Source organism: Abramis brama (assembly GCF_963993115.1).
Source record: "Abramis brama genome assembly, chromosome: 21".
Lineage (NCBI taxonomy): Eukaryota > Metazoa > Chordata > Actinopteri > Cypriniformes > Leuciscidae > Abramis > Abramis brama.
Window position 1 is genome coordinate 9,939,601 of NC_139983.1, and position 24,781 is coordinate 9,964,381.

At 37.4% G+C, this 24,781-nt stretch overlaps 1 protein-coding gene across 6 annotated transcripts in view; it reads right to left on the reverse strand.

Moving 5' to 3' along the window:
* Positions 1 to 24,781, reverse strand: part of LOC311072543 (utrophin-like) — a 40,425-nt gene that overhangs the window by 15,097 nt on the left and 547 nt on the right. For all 6 annotated transcript variants that reach the window (XR_014604025.1, XM_084097628.1, XM_084097631.1 and 3 more), the window contains exons 2-13: positions 17,183 to 17,313; positions 16,914 to 17,070; positions 15,918 to 16,035; positions 11,107 to 11,369; positions 8,351 to 8,429; positions 7,481 to 7,541; positions 6,601 to 6,662; positions 6,336 to 6,410; positions 4,314 to 4,515; positions 3,626 to 3,711; positions 3,170 to 3,327; positions 113 to 279 (exon numbers count right to left, since the gene is read on the reverse strand). Coding sequence is in view for 5 of the 6 variants with exons in the window: in XM_084097628.1 (XP_083953754.1) it covers positions 113 to 279; positions 3,170 to 3,327; positions 3,626 to 3,711; positions 4,314 to 4,515; positions 6,336 to 6,410; positions 6,601 to 6,662; positions 7,481 to 7,541; positions 8,351 to 8,429; positions 11,107 to 11,369; positions 15,918 to 16,035; positions 16,914 to 17,070; positions 17,183 to 17,313 (1,559 nt within the window). In the remaining variant the exon portion in view is untranslated. The remainder of the gene's footprint in view (positions 1 to 112; positions 280 to 3,169; positions 3,328 to 3,625; positions 3,712 to 4,313; positions 4,516 to 6,335; positions 6,411 to 6,600; positions 6,663 to 7,480; positions 7,542 to 8,350; positions 8,430 to 11,106; positions 11,370 to 15,917; positions 16,036 to 16,913; positions 17,071 to 17,182; positions 17,314 to 24,781) is intronic.

The window sequence follows — 24,781 nt, forward strand, 5'->3', positions numbered from 1 at the left end:
GTTGTGCACCTCTTTTGCTCAAGAAGAAAAAGAAAGTTTCCAACCCTATTTAGTCACAGCAGTGGCACTTCCACCCTAAAACAAATTTCACCATTATTCACTTTTGTTTTACCTGAAGCCCACCATAGGACACTCTTTACAGATGTTACATCTGGCCTGGTGTTTGGCCGTTTCTGCGGCGGCGACTCTGTGAAGTACAGGCAACCACACCATGGACTGCGGCTCCAGATGCATCCAGTCCACGAACTGTTGCAGCTCGATGACATCATCACGGCCCACCTGAAACCCACCAGCACAGACAAACCCCTCATTCATTACTGCAATGCACTGCATGACATGCCATAATGGAGCTGAGTGAGTCTAAAAGCACTCCGATGGTCTATTTATCATTTCAGAAGCGTATCATCTACAACCCAAAACCTATAATATCCCATCACAACCTTATTAGCCCATGGGCATGGGATCCATTAGTAATTTTGAAGTGAAGCAAATGGGGCCAATTGTGGTCATTTGTGTCTCCCCCATGGCATTAAAACTGCTACGACTGTTATGAATCAATTACAGCAGGCCAGTTAAGGCAAGACTATCAAGAGTCTTGCATTGCATGGAACATTAAATGAAAAGAGCTCCACTGTGACTCCAGTAAAAGAGTGAAGTATCGGAGGCCCCGTCCAGGGTGGCTTTCAGGAGAGCTGAACGGATTTATAAATACTCCATTATACCAGCGGATGTGGTTCACATCATAAAGCACACCATCATGTGATATTATGGGAATGCATGCACACAAATCAAGTGGATTTCATTTAAATATCTCTCAGCAGCTTGTGCATCAGCTGTCACACCGACCGCTAACCGTCTGAAAGTGGCGGTGTAAATCCCCGGGCAGGCCTGCCACTCTTATAACAGAGCTCATCATTTATTTATATGTCAAAACTCACTGATGTGTAATGATGAGCCCCTATACCCACATAAACAAGTCTGAGCATCCGTTCAGCAGCTCCCTTTAGGAATATATAATGTCCCACACACCTGAATTATGTATCATAGAATCTCGTTCATTTGATTTGCATTAATACACCTTTTTGTTAAAGATTGTCATTTATTAATGCATGCATACGTTTTTTCACTACCTCAGTAAATCATTATTTTTCTCTCTCTCTGTTTATATAATGAGGTTCAACAGAATAAATTTGACCAAATTATGGACATCACCCAGAGAAACATCTAATTGATCAGATTTGATTTATAATGAAAATATGTTTGTTTATGCTTTCTTAGCACTAATTCACTGGTTACAGGCATCCCATTTCAGCCTAAAACAAATGTGGCTAAATGGAGATCATTTGGCCTCGGAAGAAATTGATAAGAAATATTTGAGTTCATATTGAGATCTCTGTTTTTCAAGTGCACTTATTTTGAAACATTGTTGACATCTCTTCAGAAATATTTTTTTCTAAAACTATTAAAACATTTTTTGCTAATTGACAAAGCTTAAATAAAATACAAATATTAGATGGAAAAACTTCTAAAAGATAATAAGAAATTAGATGACTGAAATAAGTTTAAATTGAAGCACTACAATTCTGCAATTAACCCCTTGCCCGGATCACTGGTGATCCCGGATTATTGTTGTTCAAAATTCATTCCTCGTCAAAACATCACACTCTTACTTGATCTGGACAAACTCAGCATTATAAGAAAAGTTTAAGACTCCAGCTTCGATATTTGACCACTGTTTATAATAAAACTGTCATTATATAGATCAGTGGATATCGCCTTTCATGTAGTGTGTAATTTACTGTAGCAGTAAAAGGTCTGCAAAGTTTCAATGATCAAAGTGCAAGACAAATGGAGTTATTGTTTTCCAAAAGAAAGAACAGATTCTGAACAGCCTGAAATGAGTCGTCAGTAATTCAAGTCTGGAGGTGCGTTCCATTCGACAGGGTCCATATGCAGTGTTCACTGCTCCCCTACTCCCTGAGCACGGTATATCAGTTGAAGTGGACTTCACTGACAATAACCACTCATTTGAAACGCCCTGCAAACGTCATCAAAGAAAGTCAACTACGGGGTCGCGCAGATTATGATATAACATAAATATATATAGGACTACATTCATATTTTAATTTTTATTATTATATTATATATTTACAATTATATTGCACTATTTTACAACTACCTAAAATAAAATCACTTTACTTCACAAACTAGCTAAGCTGGCTGCATTCACTGAGGTAAATTATAATCATCAAAAATAGTATATGTAATATTCACAACAATAACCGTTAAAAATACTGTCATTTAACAATGGCGAAATGTATGAATACTTACACACACGTTAGTTATGTCCGTTCTTACTGGTGATGACGTGGTGCGCGAAATGACAGTTGGGTGATCATCGCTCTCCACTTCCTGTGAAGTGATGTATTGATGTTCCCTTATTCCCTATGCCATGCGCAGTGCCCTTCGAACTGAACATGTTCGCTACCTTCGGATTGGAATCTCACTTAAGATGGCGGAATAACCCTGTGAAGTCCACTTACGGTCAAATGGAACGCACCTTTACTTCCTTTACGAACATACAGTACATAGGTTTGTAACACATTTGCATAATGCCAGCCTATAGTCTTTATTGATACAGTAAAACTGTTACCGTTACTGTTCCTATCACTGTGTGTATCAAGCGCTAAGGAAGCCTCTGGAGCTTGAATTCAGAAATGGTAATAGGCATTTAATTTCCTGTAAGCGACCAATCACAACAAACTGAGCCATCTGACCAATCAGATCACAGGAGGCTCTCGGAAAGGAAGGGTTTAGAGAGACTTAATCCTTTATTGAACCATTTCAGACACTGAGAAAGAGGTGATGCTGCAATGTATATTTTGAGAAAATAGTTGGGGTTTTTTTTATCTTGGATGCATGTAAACCTATTGTTGGAGACCTCCAAAACAAAATTAGGAACCTTTAAAACAGCCTAATAGGGGCACTTTAATGAAACTATGATAGTAACTGGTTCTCAGGAGAAAAATCTGGCTCACAAATCTCCATTTCACCTCGATTCAATATCATTGCTGTCTAGATTAACAACTGATATAAAAAGAGAATTAAAACAACTGATATAAAAAGATCTCATAATCTCGTTCTGTAGCCGACAGGCAGTGTAACCCACATATTGAAAGCAGCTCCGGACACTGGGCTCCATGTTACTCCCTCCGAACGCAGCCGCCTCCCCGAGCTGATGTGGGATTTGGATGCCGTTGTGTAGCAGTAATGCCAGCTGCCTCTGGTTACAGATCCCTGCAGCGCTGGCCACCTGAGCGAACAGATCTGTGGAGGACAACACCAGCAAAACTCAAAGAACATCACATTATCAGACTAAGAGGGTAAGTGGGTAAGGATTCAGACATAAGATCCAATTTATAAATGTCCTTGTGGTGGTCACAGCAAGGACAGTGTTGCATTCCACTCCCAGTAGGTCTGAGACCTTTAAAGACACTGAAATCAAAGTTTCCAGTGAAATTGTGCACAAATATTAAAGTGAAAGAAAGAAGCCAGTGTCTCGCACATAACTTAATTCATCTCATTTATAAAATGAGAATTAACAAAACATAAAAAAAATACTTGCATTTGTACTTGTCCTTTATGGGTCCTTTTGAAAGAGAAAACAAGCCGATCTTAATAGACAGCACTTGAACTTTTCCACTTCTTCCACTATTAACAGAAAACAGAAACATTGATGTGCCACAGAAATAACACACATATTATCTTTTGAATGTCTTGGTGAGTAACAACCACAGGTAGTGGTTATGTCTTTACTGAACAGTTTTGTGTCAGCTTGTCACTAAGTATGAGAGCCACCATTAAGGAGGAAATTATCTGCAATAGTTTAGAGGTCACAGGATTATTGTTTTTTTATGAGAATATGTGGCACTAAAGTGTACTCGGTCAATTTAGTCAGACTTAAACGTTTATAAATATCATTGCATTATTAGATACAAATATTAAACCAAGAGGAAAGCTTTTTTCAGAACTATGGACACAACTGCAAGGTCTTACTTTTTTTAACCTTTATTTTAAACAGTATACTTATTGTTTTATCAAACCAAATAAACTTTTATGAAAAAAATACTCATGCTTATGTGTAGGTCTACTAATGCTGTCATTCTTTCAAATAAATATCACTTTATTAACTTCTCTTAACAAATGGCAGATATTTTGTTTATTTTTTTGTTATTTAATGCAACATTCATAGATTTTTAAGTGTGACTAAGTATGTTTATGGCCACTCTATTGAAGATAAGACCCATACCGACCTGTCATAGACTTTTAGAAGCCAGTTGAGACACAGATCCACACACAGAGGGACATTAACCAGATCCGGATGCACCTGCTGAAGTTCATGGTAGATTGCGCAGAGACAGTTCACGATGCCTGGAATCTCCAGTAGCTGCTCATTATGAGTGAGTTTGTGTTGATCAAAGACGCTCTGGGCTCTGCTGAGCTCCAAAAGATCCACTGAAACAGACAGACGGTATTCACATACGATTTCATCTCCATTCATTTCTGTGTCCACAATGAATTCCATTCAGTGTATTTTAATGAAAGTCACCAGAGCGTAACTCATCCGTTTGCGTGTAATGAAAATTCCCTGGTGAAAAGGCAGCAAAAAAATTATATTTCTTATCAGCATTCATCAGATTTGCAACCAATTATACGTTTCAACAACTACCCTTTCTCAACATTTCCCACATCCAAAGATATGAAGCAAAACGCAGCTGCTGTCTTTTACCAAAAATACTATCCAACCAACCTGACTGCAGGCTATTTCTGATCAGCTTGTTATTGTAAGGCCCGCCCAATCGGCCCTTATAGAGTTTCCAATAGAGCGGGGGAAGGATACCTGTGCGTTCTGTCTTTTCAGAGTGGCAAAATAGTTTAATTCCAATTAAACTTTTATCTGACTCCATTTTATCTCAACCTCAAATTAGGTTGGAATGCCATTGGATTATTGACCATTTGTATACTTGATTATTCTATTCAGATACCAATGCCGCTCAGGGTCTCGCGCTGGCCGTTCTTTTACGAGGATCCCATGGTCACAAACTCGTCAGTCTGATCATTATCACTCTAAAAAATGCTGGGTTGTTTCAACCCAAATTAAGGTCAAATATGGACAAACCCAACCGTTGGGTTAAAAATGTAACCCAACGGTTGGGTTTGTCCATATTTGACCCAAATTTGGATTGAAACAACCCAGCATTTTTTAGAGTGAGCCAGAGGTTATGGCTAATACTATTTAATAGGCCGTCAATGCTTGCCATTATTTATATCCCAGACAGCAACGTAGTGTCGGCCCAGATCCGGGCCACATCTGGTACATCTGGATTCAACGCGTACCAGATATGAGATATGAGCGTACCGACACTATGTTGCTGTCTGGGATAGTAGTTCCGTTTAGCCTCCAACAGTCGTCTATATAACAACTTAGTTAAAACTCAAACAATAATCAGAGGTTATGGCTAGTACTATGAAGTAATGTCACCCCATGCTTGCAATTATTTCAATAGTATTTTTGTCTAGCCCCCTATAGTTAATAATATAACAACTAGAATAAAGCTGAGACAATAACCAGAGGTTATGGCTTGTACCATGAAATATGCCACCCCATGCTTGCTATTATTTCAGTTATATTTTTTCTAGCCCCCTATAGTGAATGCAACTGAATAACAGCTACTAAAGTCAAGCAGTTAGTGATCTCAGCATGTGGAGAGAAGAGAGAGGGAAGAGGGGGTGAAAGGAAGGAAATAAAGATGTAGTACAGATGTGTGAAAGACTTGCGTCTAGGATGAGGATGCTAATGTTGAAGAGAGAGTGTTAATGCTAGTTTCCAGAAAAGTCCTTTGTTTTCTCAGAGAGTAGCCCTTCTCTGAGTCCAGACTTGGCTTCAGCCTTGCATTATCAGCAGGTTGCCTGCCGGCTCTAATGCTTTCCAAAATCCTACTGCGATTTGAAGATCAAAGACTCATACAGTAGTTAGTGTACCGTAAACGTCCTAATAGTGCCTGACAAAATTAGCAGAGAGAGATCAAGATTTCATGATTAAAATTGCCTTCGTCTTTTGCTGTAATCTATTTTTTCCCTTTGTATTTCCTCCAGTCATTTCGAGTGTGCAGTGAAGAGGGGAGTTCACACTGACAGAGATTTGCAATGCAGTGATAAATGTCCCAAAAAATATATGGTATTGCAATGGTGCAAAATCCCTCACAGAAGTACCATGATTTTGTTAGTGAAGTAATAAGTATAAGACATAAATGATAAGGTATCGTATCACTCACAGCAGAGGGCCTTCTGTAGCCTGCGGCTCTTCATAGCCGTGCGGTAAGCGGAGAAACGCACGTGACTCAGATCAGCTGCACAGAGCGTAAAACATTACAGTGAATTCAGAAAGTTCACTAGAAAAGTTTTCTTTTCAAACAAATACTGAGCAATATATCGTGTGAGAAATCTGCATACTGAACAGTTTGTACGTATATAAAGTAGTGAGCTACACAGAGAGAATGACAGAACACTTGACATTGATTGACAGGTGAAAGGACAGACCCATTGACTGAAATAGTTGGCTCATCTTTGGATGATCCCACGAGGTGGTCTGCTGCTCATGACTGAAACATAATTAATCATCAACATCAATTCCCTGGTTTGGATTCTGTCAAATGGAAGCATGAAAATGATATAAAGATTTGGATTTTTTTTCTCAAATGTATTTGAAGGAGATCACATTAATTCAAACATTCATTTGTCAATGAACACTATGTGGAATTATTAGTAATTATACACTACCGTTCAAAGGTTTGGGGTCAGTAAGATTTTTTTAATACTTTTATTCAGCAAGGATGCATGAAATTGATCAAAAGTGACAGTTAAGACATTTATAATGTTACAAAAGATTTCTATTTCAAATTAATTGTATTCATCAAGAATTCTGAATTTTTATATATATATATATATATATATATATATATATTTATATAAATTCATATTCATATATATATAATGATTTCTGAAGGATCATGAACCACACTGAAGATGAATGCTGAAAATTCAGCTTTTCATCACAGGAATAAATCACATTTTAAAAATAGAAAACCATTTTTTAATCTATATTTAGTAATAATATTTAATTCATATTTCACAAAAGTAATGTTTTTACTGTAGTTTGCAGTATGCAGCCTCGGTGAGCATAAGAGACTTCTTTAAAAACTTCTTTTTTTTTAAAATATTACAGAACCCAAACTTTTGAATGGTTAGTTGGAAGACCTATGGTTTATGTAATACATTTTAGCAAGGGTGACTGTGCAACTAGATTTAAATTTGTGGACTAACTTTATTCTGATGCAAAACTGAACACATGGGAAATCACATTAAGTGCATGAAGTGTCATAGCGGAGATGAGAATGTATGACTCTGAAGCAAAACTCACTTGATATAATAAGGGACGCCATTATGAAAAACAGCTCTCTGCCACGGGAACTGAACGGAAACTGGTTGGGGAGACAAGGTTTCAAAGATAAAGCCATGAATAACTTCCAAACAATACAGTTTTATACTGTATATTGGAAAACATGAAATAGTATTTGAGACAAATTGGGGTTTCTCCACTTTTTGACCAATTTTATGGCTTGTTCAGCTGGTTCAAGCTGACTTGATAAGGATTGATAAAGGGGGGAATTATTTTAAAAAAAATTAGGAATTGTGTTCCAAGAGACCAATTTCTAGCCAGTGAAATACTTCAGAGTTGAGTATAACTAATGTAAACTACCATTCAAATGTTTGAGGTCAGCAAAATTTGTTTATGTTTTTGAAAGAAGTCTCACCAAAGCTGCATTTAAAAAAATCAAGAGTAAAACAGTAATATTGTGAAATCTTATTACATTTTTAAATCATTTATTCATGTGATGCAAATTTTCAGCACCACTGCTCCAGTCTTCAGTGTCACATGATCCTTAAGAAATCATTCTAATATGCAGATTTGCATTTCTTATTAATTATCAATGTTGAAAACAGTTATGCTGCTTAATATTTTTGTGGAAAAGGTGATCTTATTTTTTCTTCTCAGGATTCTTTGAGGAATAGAAAGTTCAAAAGAACAGCCTTAATGTAAAATTCTTCTGATCAGTTTAATGTATGCTTAGTGATTTGAAGTCTGACTGACGGCAAACTTTTGAATGGTGTACAGTAAGTTACCTGGGCCTAGAAATGCAATTTTTAAATGCAATTTTTAATTGCAAAAGGTTTTCCATGATTATGGGAATGCTGAATTTAAAATAAAAAAACATTCCGTCCAACTTACCAGACAAGAAGTCATGGGACAAATGTCTCCTATCCATTTGAGAGCATTGTAACTGCCGGTGCTGATTACTCATAGTCCCCTGATAAGATTTTGAAAAAGAAAAATTAATGAAATGAAAAAATGAAGGCAATCAAGATTGAACAATTTTGACTACAACAGATGGCAAGATAAAAAATGATGCCTAACATCTTACTGTGCTGTCAGACCATAATGCACTAAAATAGACCTCCCCAAGACCCCAACCGAGACATAATAGTAGCTCAGATCAGAGGGAAATTACAGAGCTTTAAAGGCTTTTCATCCAAAGAGAAGACTAAGCAGGGGGCAGTCTGGAGAAAAATAAAGACATTGTTCTGGAAATATGAGAAAGACGTCTCTTGTACTTCACTTCTGAAATGACCAGACGCTCATTATCCAACATGTCTGTCTTCAAGAGCCTGTGGAGACACATCTCTGCCAAAATATAATGAGTGTCTTTTGTTCTTATGTGATGCCACAATGCCACATCCCAAAAGCACAAATGGTGCAACTCTTTCAGTTATATTAATATAACTATTACATCAAATCCCAATATGCTCACTTGGGGTGACAAATATTGTTGTTTGAGCTCCAAAAATGAGTTAGCTAGCAGCTGTCTGACTGTGGTTTGATGGGGAGCATTGGTGAAACAAGGCTCAAGAGTGTCATTGGGTGGGTAGCAGATTAATTATCTATGTTCTCCAGCTTCCCAAGTCGATATGGAAGGTCAATATTTTTGCCCACGGGATCCTCAAAACAACATGACAGTCACACACTCGTCAAGCCTCGGGATAAAGGGAGCAATCAAAAACACACTGGGCTCCGCGTGGTCTGAGTGATCCTAAAGCGAGATTAAGAATAATCAATTCTTCAAGGTCAATGCTGGGGTTTGAACGCATCTTACAGGGCCAGTAAAAAATATTCTAAATCTGAAGACTAAAAATATCCAAAAATTTTAACTTGAATGTGCAAATGACAGAGATAACCGCATTTCAGTGTTATTGTAGTAATCTAAAACTGAAACTAAAACCATTTCAAAGAAACATTTTCATTACTTGAAATAAAATAACCTTTAACTGAAATAAAATAAAATATAAAAAAAAACTTACATCTGCTTTATATCAGCTAGTTTCTCAACATTTCTCATTTTAATGTAGTTTAACTTGATGTACTAAAATAACTGAAACTAAAATAAAAATGAATAAAGAAACTATAAAAAAATACTAAAGCACAAACTAAAATTTAAATGAAATCGGTAAAAATAAAAACTTAAAATATAACTGAAATATTAATACAAACTATATTAGTATCTCAATAATATTCAAATAACACTGGTACATTTTTAATTACAGTCCATATAACTTAAAGTTAACAATGTATTCCAGATGGTGTCATTCACATGCACATCTGACCAATAAATCCACCTTGACCCATGATGTTTGACGTTGTGTGACCAATAGGTGGCATGGTCTGAAGGCAAGTTCCGCATGTATAAAACTCAACCTAATCTGACCTGGCAAGATAGTTCAGTCAAACAGATGCATGTACTCACATGATCTTGATAACTTATTTATTGAAATGCCCTTGAAATGCCAAATCTGTACCAGACATCCGCCTTAATCCATTCAAGGCTAAACTTACATCAAATATTTCATATTTGGTTATCACATGAGATATGAGACATGAGACATGAGGGATGAGCTACCTGTGACATAGCCAAGTGTATAATAGAGTTCTGATGATATGAAGGTCAAACTGGAATAAACTGAAGACCAGACAGTGAACGTGCTGACATCTGTAGTGCAAGAGTAAAGAGTAAATTTTCCCCTTTCTCTCAATAGACACTGATAATAATATTAAATACTCTCAAATAGACGCATACCTAATCCTAAATAAAAGACACCTTGCATGTTATATCATGTCATAAAAAAGTAATAACAGAGTTTATAATAAAGAGTTCCTAATAAAGACTGATAAGAAAAATATACAAATTCTGGCGTATACCGAAATGTGATAATTTTATGTTATGGTAAATAACTATCAAGTTGGTCAATAATATAAATCACCACTGTTTTGCCTGTTTTTAAAACAAATTTCGTCATTCTGAAACCTGGAATAGAAAAAGTATAGGCTACTTAGAACTAACTATATTAGTTAACATAATTCTGAAGCATTTATTAATCTTAGTTAATGTTACTGTCACGGGTTGTTGCAGAAGAAGGCATGAAGATGAAGAATAAGTTCCAACACAAAGTTTAATAATACTATTCCAACAGGTAGGCATGCAGGCAGTAGCTAAACACAACAGTAACCGGACACAGAATGAAAGGAAGGTACAACTTAAGTAGTGAATACAAACAAGTTAATTAATCATACACAGCGGATACAAAAGACTTCATAATGACATAAACCATGACAACCAAGGAGTGGCGGGAAAATGAACAAAGGGAGACAGAAACTAGTGAATGCAAACTGAAAATCCATGATAATTAATCAAACTGAACAAAATTGTGACAGTTACTTTCAACAATTACTAATGCATTGTTAAAATCAAAAGTTGTAACTGTCAATGTTATTTAATGGACATCTGACATGAATAGTATTTTAGTAGTAATGTCAACAAAGATTAATAAACACTGTAACAAATTAATTGATCATTGTTAGTTCATTTGATTTATTGCATTAGCTAATGGGGCCTTATTGTACACGAATACTGTAATTTATCTATTTGAACTCACAATATTTTCCTCGTTCTCCAGCACACAGTTGACCATGCTGCGTTCCTCAGAGTGCCAGTTTTCATTCTCCATCTCAAGATGGCTGAGCTCCAGTTGGTTCATGGCATCCTGGAGGTCCTGAAGTTTCCCCAGAGCCCAGTCAACCTGGTGCTGCCAGCTGGCGGCCTGAGCACTGAAACGCTCCCAGTGCTGCTGAACCTCAAAGGCCTGATCCTGAACCGCTTGAGCCAGCTGACGAATCTTCTCTTCCTGTGCTGTCTCTGCTGGAAGTTAAAATCAGCTTTCAGTCAAATGACCTCAAACGAGATGTTCTTTGTCATCATTTAGAGTGATTATTTCTCCCACAGTAAGAATAACAATATTTTGCGATCTGTGGGTAAAGACTTTCTGCATATAATGACACTGATATTAAACTGAGGCATATGAATATGTGGCGTCCTTAACATTATCACAGTGACACTCCAGCCACTACAATTAGCGCTGTAGCGCAAACACATCACTGTCACATTTATATTGCAAGTAACTGTAATCTGATGTAAACAAAAAATCTGTGCTATCTCTTATAGCTTTGGAAAGTCCGATTCATCCTAACCGGTCCTCTCTCTTATATGTAACTTTGGAAAGTCCGATTTAGTCTGAGTACTGAGTCAGTTCGTCCTAACTGGTCCTCTCATATAGCTCTGAAAACTCAGATCTAGTCTAGTGAATCAGTTTGTCCTAATCGGTCCACTCTCTGCTTTGGAAAGTTCGATTCTTTCCAGGAAATCAGTTTGTTCGAATGGTTCTTGTAAACATTTCGGTTATAAACGTAACCTTGGTTCCCTGGGATAAAGGAAATGTTCCCTTTTCATATGGTTCACACGCATTGCATCAGTTGCTGAGGCTTTGGGGAACCTAATCCAATAGTGCCGTGTTACGAGCAGAGAACGGAAGGCCCGTCAAGGTTAAGGCCCTTAACAGGCTTTCATTGACCAACACTAGGGTGTAGATACCTGGAGGCAAAGCAAGAATTCGCCAATATAGTTCAGAAGATAGTTCTGATAGTTCAATATAGTTTCGCCAAAAGTAAAAAAAATTATCTGAAATCCCCTTTAAGCAGACAAGATATAAGCTCCATCAACGTCCAAGCTATAGTTCCTGGCAACGGTAGATGGCGAGGACCAGCCGGCCGTCGCACAGATGTCACCAATGGACACTCCACTTGGCCACACCCAGGAGGAGGCCATTCCCCTAGTGGAGTCGGCCCTCACTCCAATAGGACATAGCAAGCCCAAGGAAGTGTAGGCCAGCATTATTGTGTCCACCGTCTTTGGTTCGTAACCGACAGCCCCTTAGTGCGACCTCTGAAGAAAAAAGCTGATCTGATTGCCGGAATTGGCTAGAGCATTCAACATATACTCTGAAAGCCTGGACCAGTCAGAGTAGGTGTAAGAACTGCTCATCCTCCGAAGCGGGGAGAGCAAAGAGAGTTATGACCTGTGCCCTGAACGGAGTGGAGAACACCTTAGGCACATAGCCATGCCTCTGCCTAAGTCAAGTCAAGTCAAGTCACTTTTATTTATATAGCGCTTTTTACAATACAAAAAGGACAACCTTACAGTCGTTTGGCCCAAACTCAAGCCAGGATGCGCTCACCAAGAGTGCCTACAGGTTGCCAACTCGCTTGATCTCCTGTTAAAGCCAGCAGGAGGGCGGTCTTAAGCAAAAGAGGCTGCAGCATGGCCGTCTGTAGCAGCTTGAAGAGTTTTGGAGAGCCAAGAGGACTGTGGACAGGTCCCCAGGTTGGAACCATGTGGTGGCGAGCTGGATTCAGCCTTCTAGCCCCCCAAGGGAACTTCACTATTAAGCTGTTCCTTCCAACTGACTGGCCAGCGATAGGGGTGGGGTATGCTACAATAGTTGCCACATATACTTTGACCATGGATGGGGTGAGCCCCTCATCCAACAACTCCTGCAGGAAGGACAAGTTTGATGCAACGTCACAAGATAAAGGGTCTACGTTCTGGGCTGCACACCAGGCGGATAAGACAGACAACAAGGACAATTGGAAGGTGGTCTGGCTGTAGCGGACCAGAAAGAACAAGGCAGATCTCTGGCGGGGAGCTCGCTGGCGGTGCCCCGTCTTTAGGAACCACTCGTCAAGGCAGCTGCGGGCTGGCTCTTCTGGGCCTGACCACTCCAAGCCAAGCTCTTCAACAGCCTTGGTAAGGACAAGGATAAGTTTGTGTCCAGACCAGGACTGACATCACATGGCTCCCTAGGCAGCAGAGGGCAGAGTCTGACCAATACTCTGCATCAGAAACTGCCAATGACATGGTGTCAGTGGCAAATTCCATCTCAGAACCCCCAAAAGAGACCAAGCTGCTTGCACCAGATGAGGGGCGCTGGACTTCGCAGGAGAAGAGCACCAGGGAATCCTCTCGCTGTGGGGATTGTAAGGCACCTGGGATTGGGGCCGACGTGAGCTCACTTGATCCCACTTGATCCCACTTGCTCAGCCCCGCAACTCCACTGTTTCTTCCTCCGAGAGGAAGAGAACGAGGGAGCGCAAGCGCTTTTTTGGAATCACAGATCTTGGATGAAAGTGGTCCACAAGCGCAGCGAGGCGAGACTCATGCTCTTGCATTGAGAGCAATACATCTTGATGAGCACGGCCTCAGCATGGGTGCGGCCCAGGCAGGCGATGCTCATCCGAGAGGTGCAGGGGTGCCCTTCATGTGCCACACTAGTGGGGTGACATTTTGGGGCAAATGCAGCAGAAAGTATGCTCTTTTAGATTGAAATTTGCTCATTTAGTCTCGCCGTATAGCCGCAGAGGAGAAGCGCTGTCTCTCAGCTGCAGTGCTGTCAGCATCATCACTCTGCTGCTGGGACTCTTCCATGGCAAGCAAGCAAAAAGGCTTCTCATGTTCTTCTTCTTCAGAGCCAGCAAGGAGATGATCTTCGCACTTGAATGAGAAAGATTCTGATGAAATGGCATTCAGGGCCGTCTTATATAGGCAAATTGTCCCGCCCATTTGGGCACCCTGAAATGCCATTTGTCTGTGTAAGTGCACATATGCAATTCAATCAGAATTCAGCATTTCAGAGAAAAGGAGTTTTCCCTAAAGCGTCAGCAGATTACGCAATGCGTGTGAACCGTATCGAACAGATAACAAAGAGATGCACCTATTTGAGTCTCTACATGGTATTTCAATTTTATTTTGATAATTTAGTTTATCATGCCTTTGCTATATAAATGTTCGATATTATGTCATCCTAATTGGAATTGTTTATTGATTATGTTGGAAAACTATAGTTCCGATTTAATTACAAATGATATAATTGATAAATTTGTTAAATTATTTAATAATAAAGCTATTGTCCCCTTAAGGAGCTCCATTGTACCAATTGTATGCCAGAGGCATTTGGGGTTATCCAGGACTGAATAGTTTAGTAGTTCATAAAGCATAGACAAAGATTAGTCCTAACCATATTACTGTGGACCAGAACTTACTGTGTGTCATTACTGAGGACTCTGATCTTTCCTCTGTGATCAGATTTACATCCGTACCCTTCAGCACTCTCTCACTTTTCACTTTGTGTCCTATAAGGTTTATTGTCTCCACTGAACCATTTCAGAGACACATAAATCAAGCAGCAACGACGCTATAGTCTAAAACTATGACCTCCAGAAATGAAACGTGTAATAAAAAATTAGTATTTGAATCCAGGAGACGGCAATTTACACCAGAAAGACAATACACATAAAATTTGACACTTAGTGGCATCTTTAATAGAAACAGACAATTGAGGACAAGACAAGACTGCTGGGTGTGATCTATCACTGCAATAAAGTGTTTAACAGTTAGGGTGATCCAGTGATAATAATAAGAAATGTTCAGCATATTTTTCTTATGTTCAGCATAAGAAATCAGAATATTAGAATGATAAAAGGATCATGTGACAACAGTTATTTTTAAATTGTACAAATATTTCACAGTATTACTGTTTTTAGAGTATTTTTGATCAAATAAATGCTTGATGAGCGTAAGAGTCTTCTTTAAAAAAAACATTGGTAACACTTTACAATAAGGTTCATTAGTTAACATTAGTTAACTAAGAATGAACAATACTTCTTCAGCATTTATTAATCTTAGTTAATATTAATTTCAACATTTGCTAATACGTTATTAAAATCAAAGGTTCTATTTATTAACATTAGTTAATGCACTGTGAACTAACATGAACAACCAATGAACAGCTGTATTATTATCAACTAACATTAACAAAAATTTAAAAATAGTGTAACAAATGTATTGTTAGTTCATGTTAGAAATTAACTAATGTTAACTAATGAACCTTATTGTAGTAAAATGTTACCAAAACATTTTTAAAAATCTTGCAGACCCCAAACGGTAGTGTACAGTACATGCGTGCATAGGCCTATTGAGCATCTCATGTTGTATAAAACAAATATATATATATATATCCTAAGATATATATCTATATATCTAAAATATATTCTCCTAAGAAAAAGATATACATTTTACATCTGCACCCTCCAGAGTTTCAGAGGGGATCTCAACAATGTCTCAAACTTATCAAAATATCTGCTGAGCTTGCAACACCAAAGCCTGCAATCAAAAGATTTTAATATGAACTCTTCAATATGGCATTTCTTATCAAATTTTCCCAATACAAAAATGATCTGAGCTTTTTTTGATATGAAACATAACTGAGAACTTCTCTGCTATAAATGAAAAACCTCTAAAAAACAAAACAAAATGTTCCTCTTGGAGGATTCAAAACACTCAAAGACAGTCTCTCACCTGCAGCCGTCTCTGTACTTCTCTGGACCTCCATTGTTGTAGGTTGGACAGCCAGAGACAGACACACCTGATTCAGAGTGCCGTCTGCATCCTGTCCAATCAACTCTCTGTGCAAGGCCTGTGTCGAACAGCTCATTAAAGATGCAGAGGTCTGACATTTAAACTAAATGTAGACATTCATTACATCTCATTCTGAACACATCAGAGGGGGTGAAATTGGAGATATAATTACTCGAAAAGCAATCAGAAAACAAAGCAGAAACCCAAACATTAGCTGAGCTGAAAGTGACAAATTGTGGAACAAAATTGTTGAAACAGAGAGAAGACATGTTGTGGCCGATATCACAAGGAAAACTTTTGATTAATTCTGCATTGATTTAACTGATGAAGCAAGATAATATCATCAAATCACAAATGAGCCACCGACTATAATAATGAGATAAAAATGAATATGTGGGGAAAATGAGGTGCAGACTGGCAGACAACGTTTTTTTTTCTCTGTAAAATACTGATTAATTCAATCGGTATATATAAAATAATACTTCATTATGTTGTTCACAGCTATAAATATCTGAGTTCTGTTTGTGAAGACAGCTTTACTGCAATTGATGTAAATAATGCAATGTTTTAATGCAATAAATGCAATAAACTGCAATGATAAAACATCTAGGACATCAATAATTCAGCAGTGCAATAACAAGTAAAATCAATTCACAGCTTCTACTTGAGGGAAAAGTAATCAAGGGGGTTAATTATTTTGTATTGTATCTTATTATACACAATATCTGAGGACTGGAAGACGCCTGTTTAAAAGGGCAATGTAATCAGTGCATGCGGGTAGGAGGTGCTGGTACAAAGTGGTAAATTATAAAACATTATGTATAAAAAATAATACAACATCACTCATAATGGACTGTAAGTGCTGAACTCTCCTTCTACTGAGATGTAATGGTCCTTACAATCAGAAGCTGTGAACATGCACGCAGTGTGACTGACCGTACAGTAGCCTTGCTGCTGCAGTAAAGTATGTACGTCCTCTCCCACCGGCCTTTGCCGTGTCAGCTCCTCATCTTTCAGCTTTACACACAACCAAAGCTCTTCAAGGATGTCTATAAGTCCGGTCCATTTCTCTGCACCGGCCTCCAAACACTCTCTAAGAGCACATGACAATTTGAAGGGAAATTCAGGACGTTATGTTCTGTTTTCGAGATATCTGTTTGTTTGTTTGTTTGTTTTGTTTGTATTGCTGGATATATTGCACAGACCTTCTGGAGGCTATATGAATGTGGTCCACATCTCTGAACTTATCAAGCTCTTGTGCCTTGGTATTTGGGACCTGACCTCTCAAAGCCCTTTTAGAAAGATCAGTCTGGATATCAACATCTGTCTGAATGTCCTGAGGAGACATAACAGCATGCAGAAGTTAAAACTACACCAATTCAAACGAATCTCAATGGACTCTGATTGAGTGATCTTCTCCTTGTTCTGTCCCCTATAAATATAATTAAATTGATAGCACTGCTTCAATAGCTGTTGAATGAGACTAATGAAGGAAGACAAAATCTGGAAAATGAGTGACAAACAATCTAAAACCTCTGTGGTTGACAGAACACACCAACTTGCAAAATAAAGTATTACCTCAAACAGCAGACATCTCACTTGCCTTTAGCAGTCTGCTGTAATTCTTATCTATAAAACTTTCATTTATGGTGGCAGCCGCCTTAAAGCCTCCACAGACATATAATGGTATATGGACATATAAACTGGTTGGTTTATATCAGAGGAAATGTAGCTCTCTTGTTTAGGGCTGCAGTGATGATATACAACCAAAGAAAGACATCAAGCAGAGACATAACAGACAGTCTTTGCTTATTATGCTGGAACCCATTAAAATGCCAATACCGTTATCTATACTGCTAATAAGTAGAACTAGGAAAGACAAAACAAAATGACATTTGCCATCATTATTACTGCCAAAGATGTTTTAAAAAATTATCATAATCTTGTGTGCTCTTTGCACACATTATAAAGAGGTTGTGATAAAAATGCATTTACACAAGTATAATAAAATAATTCAAAAGTTTGGGCTGCTGGATAAAAAAAATACACTGCAATTTTCTTGGTTCAACATAACTGAATCATCAACGTTTTTCACATTAGAGAATTCACCAAATTATTGATCATTCACCAAATTATTTATGAGCAGGACAACAATGCCACAGCAAATGAAGAAGCAATCTGATGTGAAACTGAGCAATATCAATAACCTTCAAAATTCACAGACTGATTTTAACCAGGAAAGCCATAAGCCTGTTCTGATCACACCGTCTGAGCATGGAAAAAAAGCATATAGTCTTTTCTGGATGTTAGGACAATAGACTGAACAACTCTATAACATAGTGTAAAGTGGATAGATACACTGTAAACCCTAAAAAGTTGCCTATTTTTTTATTAAGTTAACCCTAACCCAAACCCTAACACGCCCAAATTAAGTTAGAAAAACGTACATTTTTTGATTTTGTACTACACAAATGTTAATTGCAATTTAATTGAAATGTTGACTAAACTAACTCGTACGGTTTGGTTGCATAAATATATTAACTTTCAGATTTAGCGGATACCCAGCATAAAGGGTGAAAATTCTGTCATCATTTACTCACCCTCATGTCGTTCCAAACACGTAATACTTACGTTCATCTTCGAAACACAATATAAGATATTTTAATGAAATCTGAAAGATTTCTGTCCCTCCGTTGACAGTCCATGCAACTACCACTTTGTTGCATAAAAAAGTGAATAAAGAGATTGTAAAACTAATCCATATTAATAGAGCAGAGTCCAAATTTCCTGAAGAGACACAATCACTTTATGAACAGATCTTTGAGATAAGCAGTAAAGGTTTGCTTGCTTTTAGTCTGAGAAGTAACAGATTGGCTCACTTGTGGTGAGGAAGACATTAAGAAGATGTTTATAAATGTCAGTGCATTAATGTTCTTGCCATCTCATAGATATGGCACCAACTGCAGTTTGTGCATAATACAACATTTCTCTGAAAAAATAAATAAAAGAATGGTGCAACTCAGACTAGAGGCAATTTTACCAGGATGGCTGAGTGGCAAGTTTCCTGCTGAAATATGTGTATTGTGAAAGTATGATAAGAATGAAATACATTAGGAAAAATGCCTAATATAGATAAAGTATGCCAAAATATTGCAGAGTTTGCTCTTTTTTTTTTCTTTTTTTTTTTTTTATGTTTAAGTGCAAAGTGCATTGCCTGCACTTGTCTTAATCTATGTTCTTAGATTTAACACAAGCAGCAGCTTTATAAAGTACAAATCTAATCATCTACAATAAGAACATGCTTAAAAAGTTGTATGTCCCATTCCAAATCTCTGAAAAGAGTAATGAAACTTGGCTTAGAACATCTTTCAGATAAGCAGTAAAGTGTGTTTGCTATTAATCTGGAAAATCAGAGATTGGCACATTGTTTTAAGACATCAAGAAGTTCATAAATATCAATACATTATTGTTTCTGGCATCTCAGATACGACGGCAACTGCGTCCTTGCATGATGCAACATCTTGCTGAGAAGCAAAGATATCAAAGCTTAACACTTGACATGGATGGCCGAACAGTAAAGGTGTGTGGGACTTAAAATCCAATCGACACATGTTGGTTCAAACCCCACTCCTGGTAGAACTTCATGCCCTTTAAACATAATGCAATATATAAGTGTTCCACTTTGGTAGAAAATGTAGATGTAAACAACAAGTAACAAGGTGAACTTTGTTAAGTGGCCTATTAAATCATTAACAAGCTTAGGGTACGTTTACACGACAAGGTACTAAAAATTAAAAAGTTTTCCTTTGCAGTTGTTTAAACGATCCCCGTTCACACGGATTCACGAAAACGACAAAACATTAATCATGCCAGGCCAGTAGTTGGCGATGTCACTTTGTAAAGAAACACTACGCGCCTATAAACTAAACACGCAATATGCATACACATGACCTCCCTGTTTTCCGAAAACTTTTTATGTTTTTTGGCCTTTCATTAACACAACAGTATGGGGGTCTGAAAACTCAAACTTTTGAAAACGAGTTCCAATGTGCAGGTTTTTGAAAAGGATACCGTTCTCGTACAATGTAAACTACAAAAACGTGAATTTGTGAAAACTGTGAAATATTTTTGTTATTTAAAGGGCGCATTTGTAATATGTGCCTATAGGCCGGTGCACAACGCGCGTACACTCTGCTTATTACACACACACGCAGCAGCACACAAACATGCCAAATATTAAAAATAAAAGTTACTTTATACCGAAAGCACCTGCATATAACTGTGTATTTTTCACAGGTATACACATCATTACATTTAATTTGTTAGTGTTGTTGTACTGTTTAGACGTTATAAATGTTCTATTAAATTCTTTTTTCAGAACTATCAAAAAGCTTCAAAATGTAAATGTAAAACTTTTGACCTTAAATACAACTAAACTACAATCAAAACTGAAAGACATGTCTTACTACCTAGTTTAATGTGATGCATTTTAATAATAAAAAACCTAAAAAATTTAAGGTGTTGGACTTAAGGTCCAATGGACAAATGTCCTTGTGGGTTTCGAACCCCACTCCTGGTAGACCTTTATACATAATGCAATATACAGATCCACGAAAAGGACTAAGAATGCTGTATTATGCATGCCAGGCAGTTGGCAATGTAACTTTGTAAAGAAACACGCCATACTACCTAGTTTAAAAAAGGCTGCTCTGTGGGTAGATGTGGTCATTTGAAGCAAAGAAACAACTTAATAAATTTTCTCAATTTGAGGTACTTTAATTCTCACGTCCACCAGGATGGCCGAGTGGTTAAGGCGTTGGACTTAAGATCCAATGGACAAATGTCCTCGTGGGTTCAAACCCCACTCCTGGTAGGCCTTTATAATGACTAAGAACGCTGTATTATGCATGCCAGGCAGTTGGCAATGTAACTTTGTAAAGAAACACACTATACTACCTAGTTTAAAAAAGGCTTAGAAGGTCATTTGTGGTCATTTGAAGCAAAGAAACAACTTAATCAGTTTCCTCAATTTGAGGTAATTTAATTCCTACATCCACCAGGATGGCCGAGTGGTTAAGGCGTTGGACTTAAGATCCAATGGACAAATGTCCTCGTGGGTTCAAACCCCACTCCTGGTAGATCTTTATAACCTCTAAACATAATGCAATATACAGAAACGACTAAGAATGCTGTATTATGCACGCCAGGCATTTGTCAATGTAACTTTATAAAGAAACACACCATACTACCTAGTTTAAAATAAAAAAAGGCTGCTCTGCAGGTAGATGTGGTCATTTGAAGCAAAGAAACAACTTAATCAATTTCCTCAATTTGAGGTAATTTATTTCCTACAAATGTCCTTGTTGGTTCAAACCCCACTCCTGGTAGAACTTCATGCCCTTTAAACATAATGCAATGTTCCACTTTGGAAAAATGTAGATGTAAACAACAAGTAACAAGGTGAACTTTGTTAAGTGGCTTATTAAATTATTAACAAGCTTAATATACGTTTACACGACAAGGTATTAAAAAGTTTTCCTTTGCAGTTTTGAAACAAAGTTGTTTAAACGATGCCCGTTCACACGGATTCACGGAAACGACAAAACATTAATCATGCCAGGCCAGTAGTTGGCGATGTCACTTTGTAAAGAAACACTACGCGCCTATAGACTAAACATGTAATATGCATGCACATGACCTCCCTGTTTTCCGAAAACTTTTTATGTGTTTTGGCCTTTCATTAACACAACAGTATGGGGGTCTGAAAACTCAAACTTTTGAAAACGAGTTCCAAAGTGCAGGTTTTTGAAAACGATACCGTTCTCGTTCAATGTAAACTACAAAAACGTGAATTTGTGAAAACAGTGACATTTTTTTATTATTTAAAGGGTGCAAATTGCAACACTATGGTGTCAGAGGGAAGACACTCAGCTGGTTCAAAAGCTACCTAACTGATAGGGAGCAATTTGTCCAAATAAACAATAGCTATTCAGAATGCACAGATATTGTTTGTGGAGTCCCCCAGGGCTCCATATTAGGTCCACTTCTTTTTATTTTGTATGTAAATGACATTATAAACTCATCAAATATTTTTCATCAGGTTATCTTTGCAGATGACACTAACCTTTTTTTGTCCCACAAAAATCTTGATATTTTACAAAAGCTTGTTAATGAGGAATTAGTTAAAGTAGATAGTTTAAATATAACAAATTAAATCTGTAAATGTATCTAAAACCAAATTTATTATATTTCGTTCAAATAGAAGCCGGACAAACATTGAAAGGATACAAATCAAAATACATAATAAAGTAATTGAAAGAGTAGAGAACATCAAATTCTTAGGAATTTATTTAGATGAGTCCTTAAACTTTAAACAACATATAGAGTTTTTAACAAAGGAATTGTCAAAATATGTTGGTCTGTTCTATAAATTAAGATATGATCTTCCTTTTGATGCTCTTCTAACACTGTACCGGTCTCTTTTGAATCACATCTAAATTATTGTAATATTATATGGTGTAACGCGTATCCAAGCCATCTTGAAAAATTGCAGATTCTACAGAAGAAAGTTATACGTGTTATATCATGGGCAAATTATGATGCTTCCTCTGGTCCGCTTTTTTATAGGTATAAGCTTTTGAAGCTCGCTGAGTGCAACAGTTTTCAAAATGCATTTATTATGTATAACGTAGTTTATAAATTGCATCCAAAACTTTGCCATCTCATTCCAGTCACCTTGTCTACATGACCATAACACTAGAAGGAGAACTCTATTACGAGGGAAAAAGCGTAAGCTGAAGTGTACTAGCTTTAGTATAGCATGTAAGGGTCCTGGGATCTGGAATGAGATTGACAATTCTATAAAGGAATTACCTTCTCTTGATAAATTTAAAAAGCATTTTAAACACAAATTGTTACAACATTATGCATGATAGACCCCTTAAGGCTGAAGGTTTCATATTTTATTGACTTATCTGACTTTCTTTTTTGTGATGTTTGAATACCCCTATTATTGGATTTTGTTTGAGGGATGGATGAGATGTGTGATGTATGCTGGCTGGTGGGAGGATATTTTGTGGTGAATGGTGTTGTTGTTGGTGTGGATGGGTATTGGGTGGGTGGACTATTCTTTGTTTGTTATTAGTGCTGATTCTTGAAGGGCCCTATTTATAAGCCGGGGACTTCTGGGGAGTCCTTTTTTACAGAATGGTATCTTCTTTAAATCTGTAAATATGAACTTCTTGTGTTCTGTGAATAAACAAATAAACATTTTTTGTTTAAACATCTGTGCTTATTACACACACACGCAGCAGCACACAAACATGCCAAATATTAAAAATAAAAGTTACTTTATACCAAAAGCACCTGCATATAACTGTGTATTTTTTCACAGGTATACACATCATTACATTTAATTTGTTAGTGTTGTTGTACTGTTTAGACATTATAAATGTTCTATTAAATTCTTTTTTCAGAACTATCAAAAAGCTTCAAGATGCAAATGTAAAACTTTGACCTTAAATACATGAAAGACATGTCTTACTACCTAGTTTAATGTGATGCATTTTAATAAAATAAAAAACCCTGCAATTTAAGGTTGTTCAAACCTCATTACCACCAGGATGGCCGAGTGGTTAAGGCGTTGGACTTAAGATCCAATGGACAAATGTCCTCGTGGGTTCAAACCCCACTCCTGGTAGAACTTTATAACCTCTAAACATAATGCAATATACAGATCCACGAAAATGACTAAGGACGCTGTATTATGCACGCCAGGCAGTTGGCAATGTAACTTTGTAAAGAAACACGCCATACTACCTAGTTTAAAGTAAAAAAAAAAGGCTGCTCTGCGGGTAGATGTGGTCATTTGAAGCAAACAAACAACTTAATCAATTTCCTCAATTTGAGGTAATTTCCTCCCCACATCCACCAGGATGGCCGAGTGGTTAAGGCGTTGGACTTAAGATCCAATGGACAAATGTCCTCGTGGGTTCAAACCCCACTCCTGGTAGAACTTTATAACCTCTAAACATAATGCAATATACAGATCCACGAAAACGACTAAGAATGCTGTATTATGCACGCCAGGCAGTTGGCAATGTAACTTTGTAAAGAAACACGCCATACTTTAGTTTAAAAAAGGCTGCTATGCAGGTAGATGTGGTCGTTTGAAGCAAAGAAACAACTTAATTTCTTCAATTTGAGGAAATTTAATTCCCACATCCACCAGGATGGCCGAGTGGTTAAGGCGTTAGACTTAAGATCCAATGGACAAATGTCCTCGTGGGTTCAAACCCCACTCCTGGTAGACCTTTATAACCTCTAAACATAATGCAATATACAGATCCACGGCAGTTGGTAATGTAACTTTGTAAAGAAACACAACTTACTACCTAGTTTAAAAAAGGCTGCTCTGTGGGTAGATGTGGTCATTTGAAACAACTCAATTTCCTCAATTTGAGGTAATTCAATTCACACATCCACCAGGATCCAATGGACAAAAGTCCTCGTGGGTTCAAACCCCACTCCTGGTAATGATCTGTGATTTTAAAAAAGCTTATGCAAAAGCACACCTTTCGTGAAATTGTTATGCAAATTTCTTGATATTCATGAAAAATGCAGTGCTTTGGGATTGTACCAGTAGGCTACCAGAGAATAAACAACTCTGCAAAATTCCTGAAACAGCTTTTTTTCTACCTGAGTTTAGCCCCAGATTACTCATGCCTCTTTTTGCAATATCACTTAATGTTAGGGTTAGGGCTTCTTTCCTTGTGGTGCTACTGAACCTCCCAAAACATCACTGA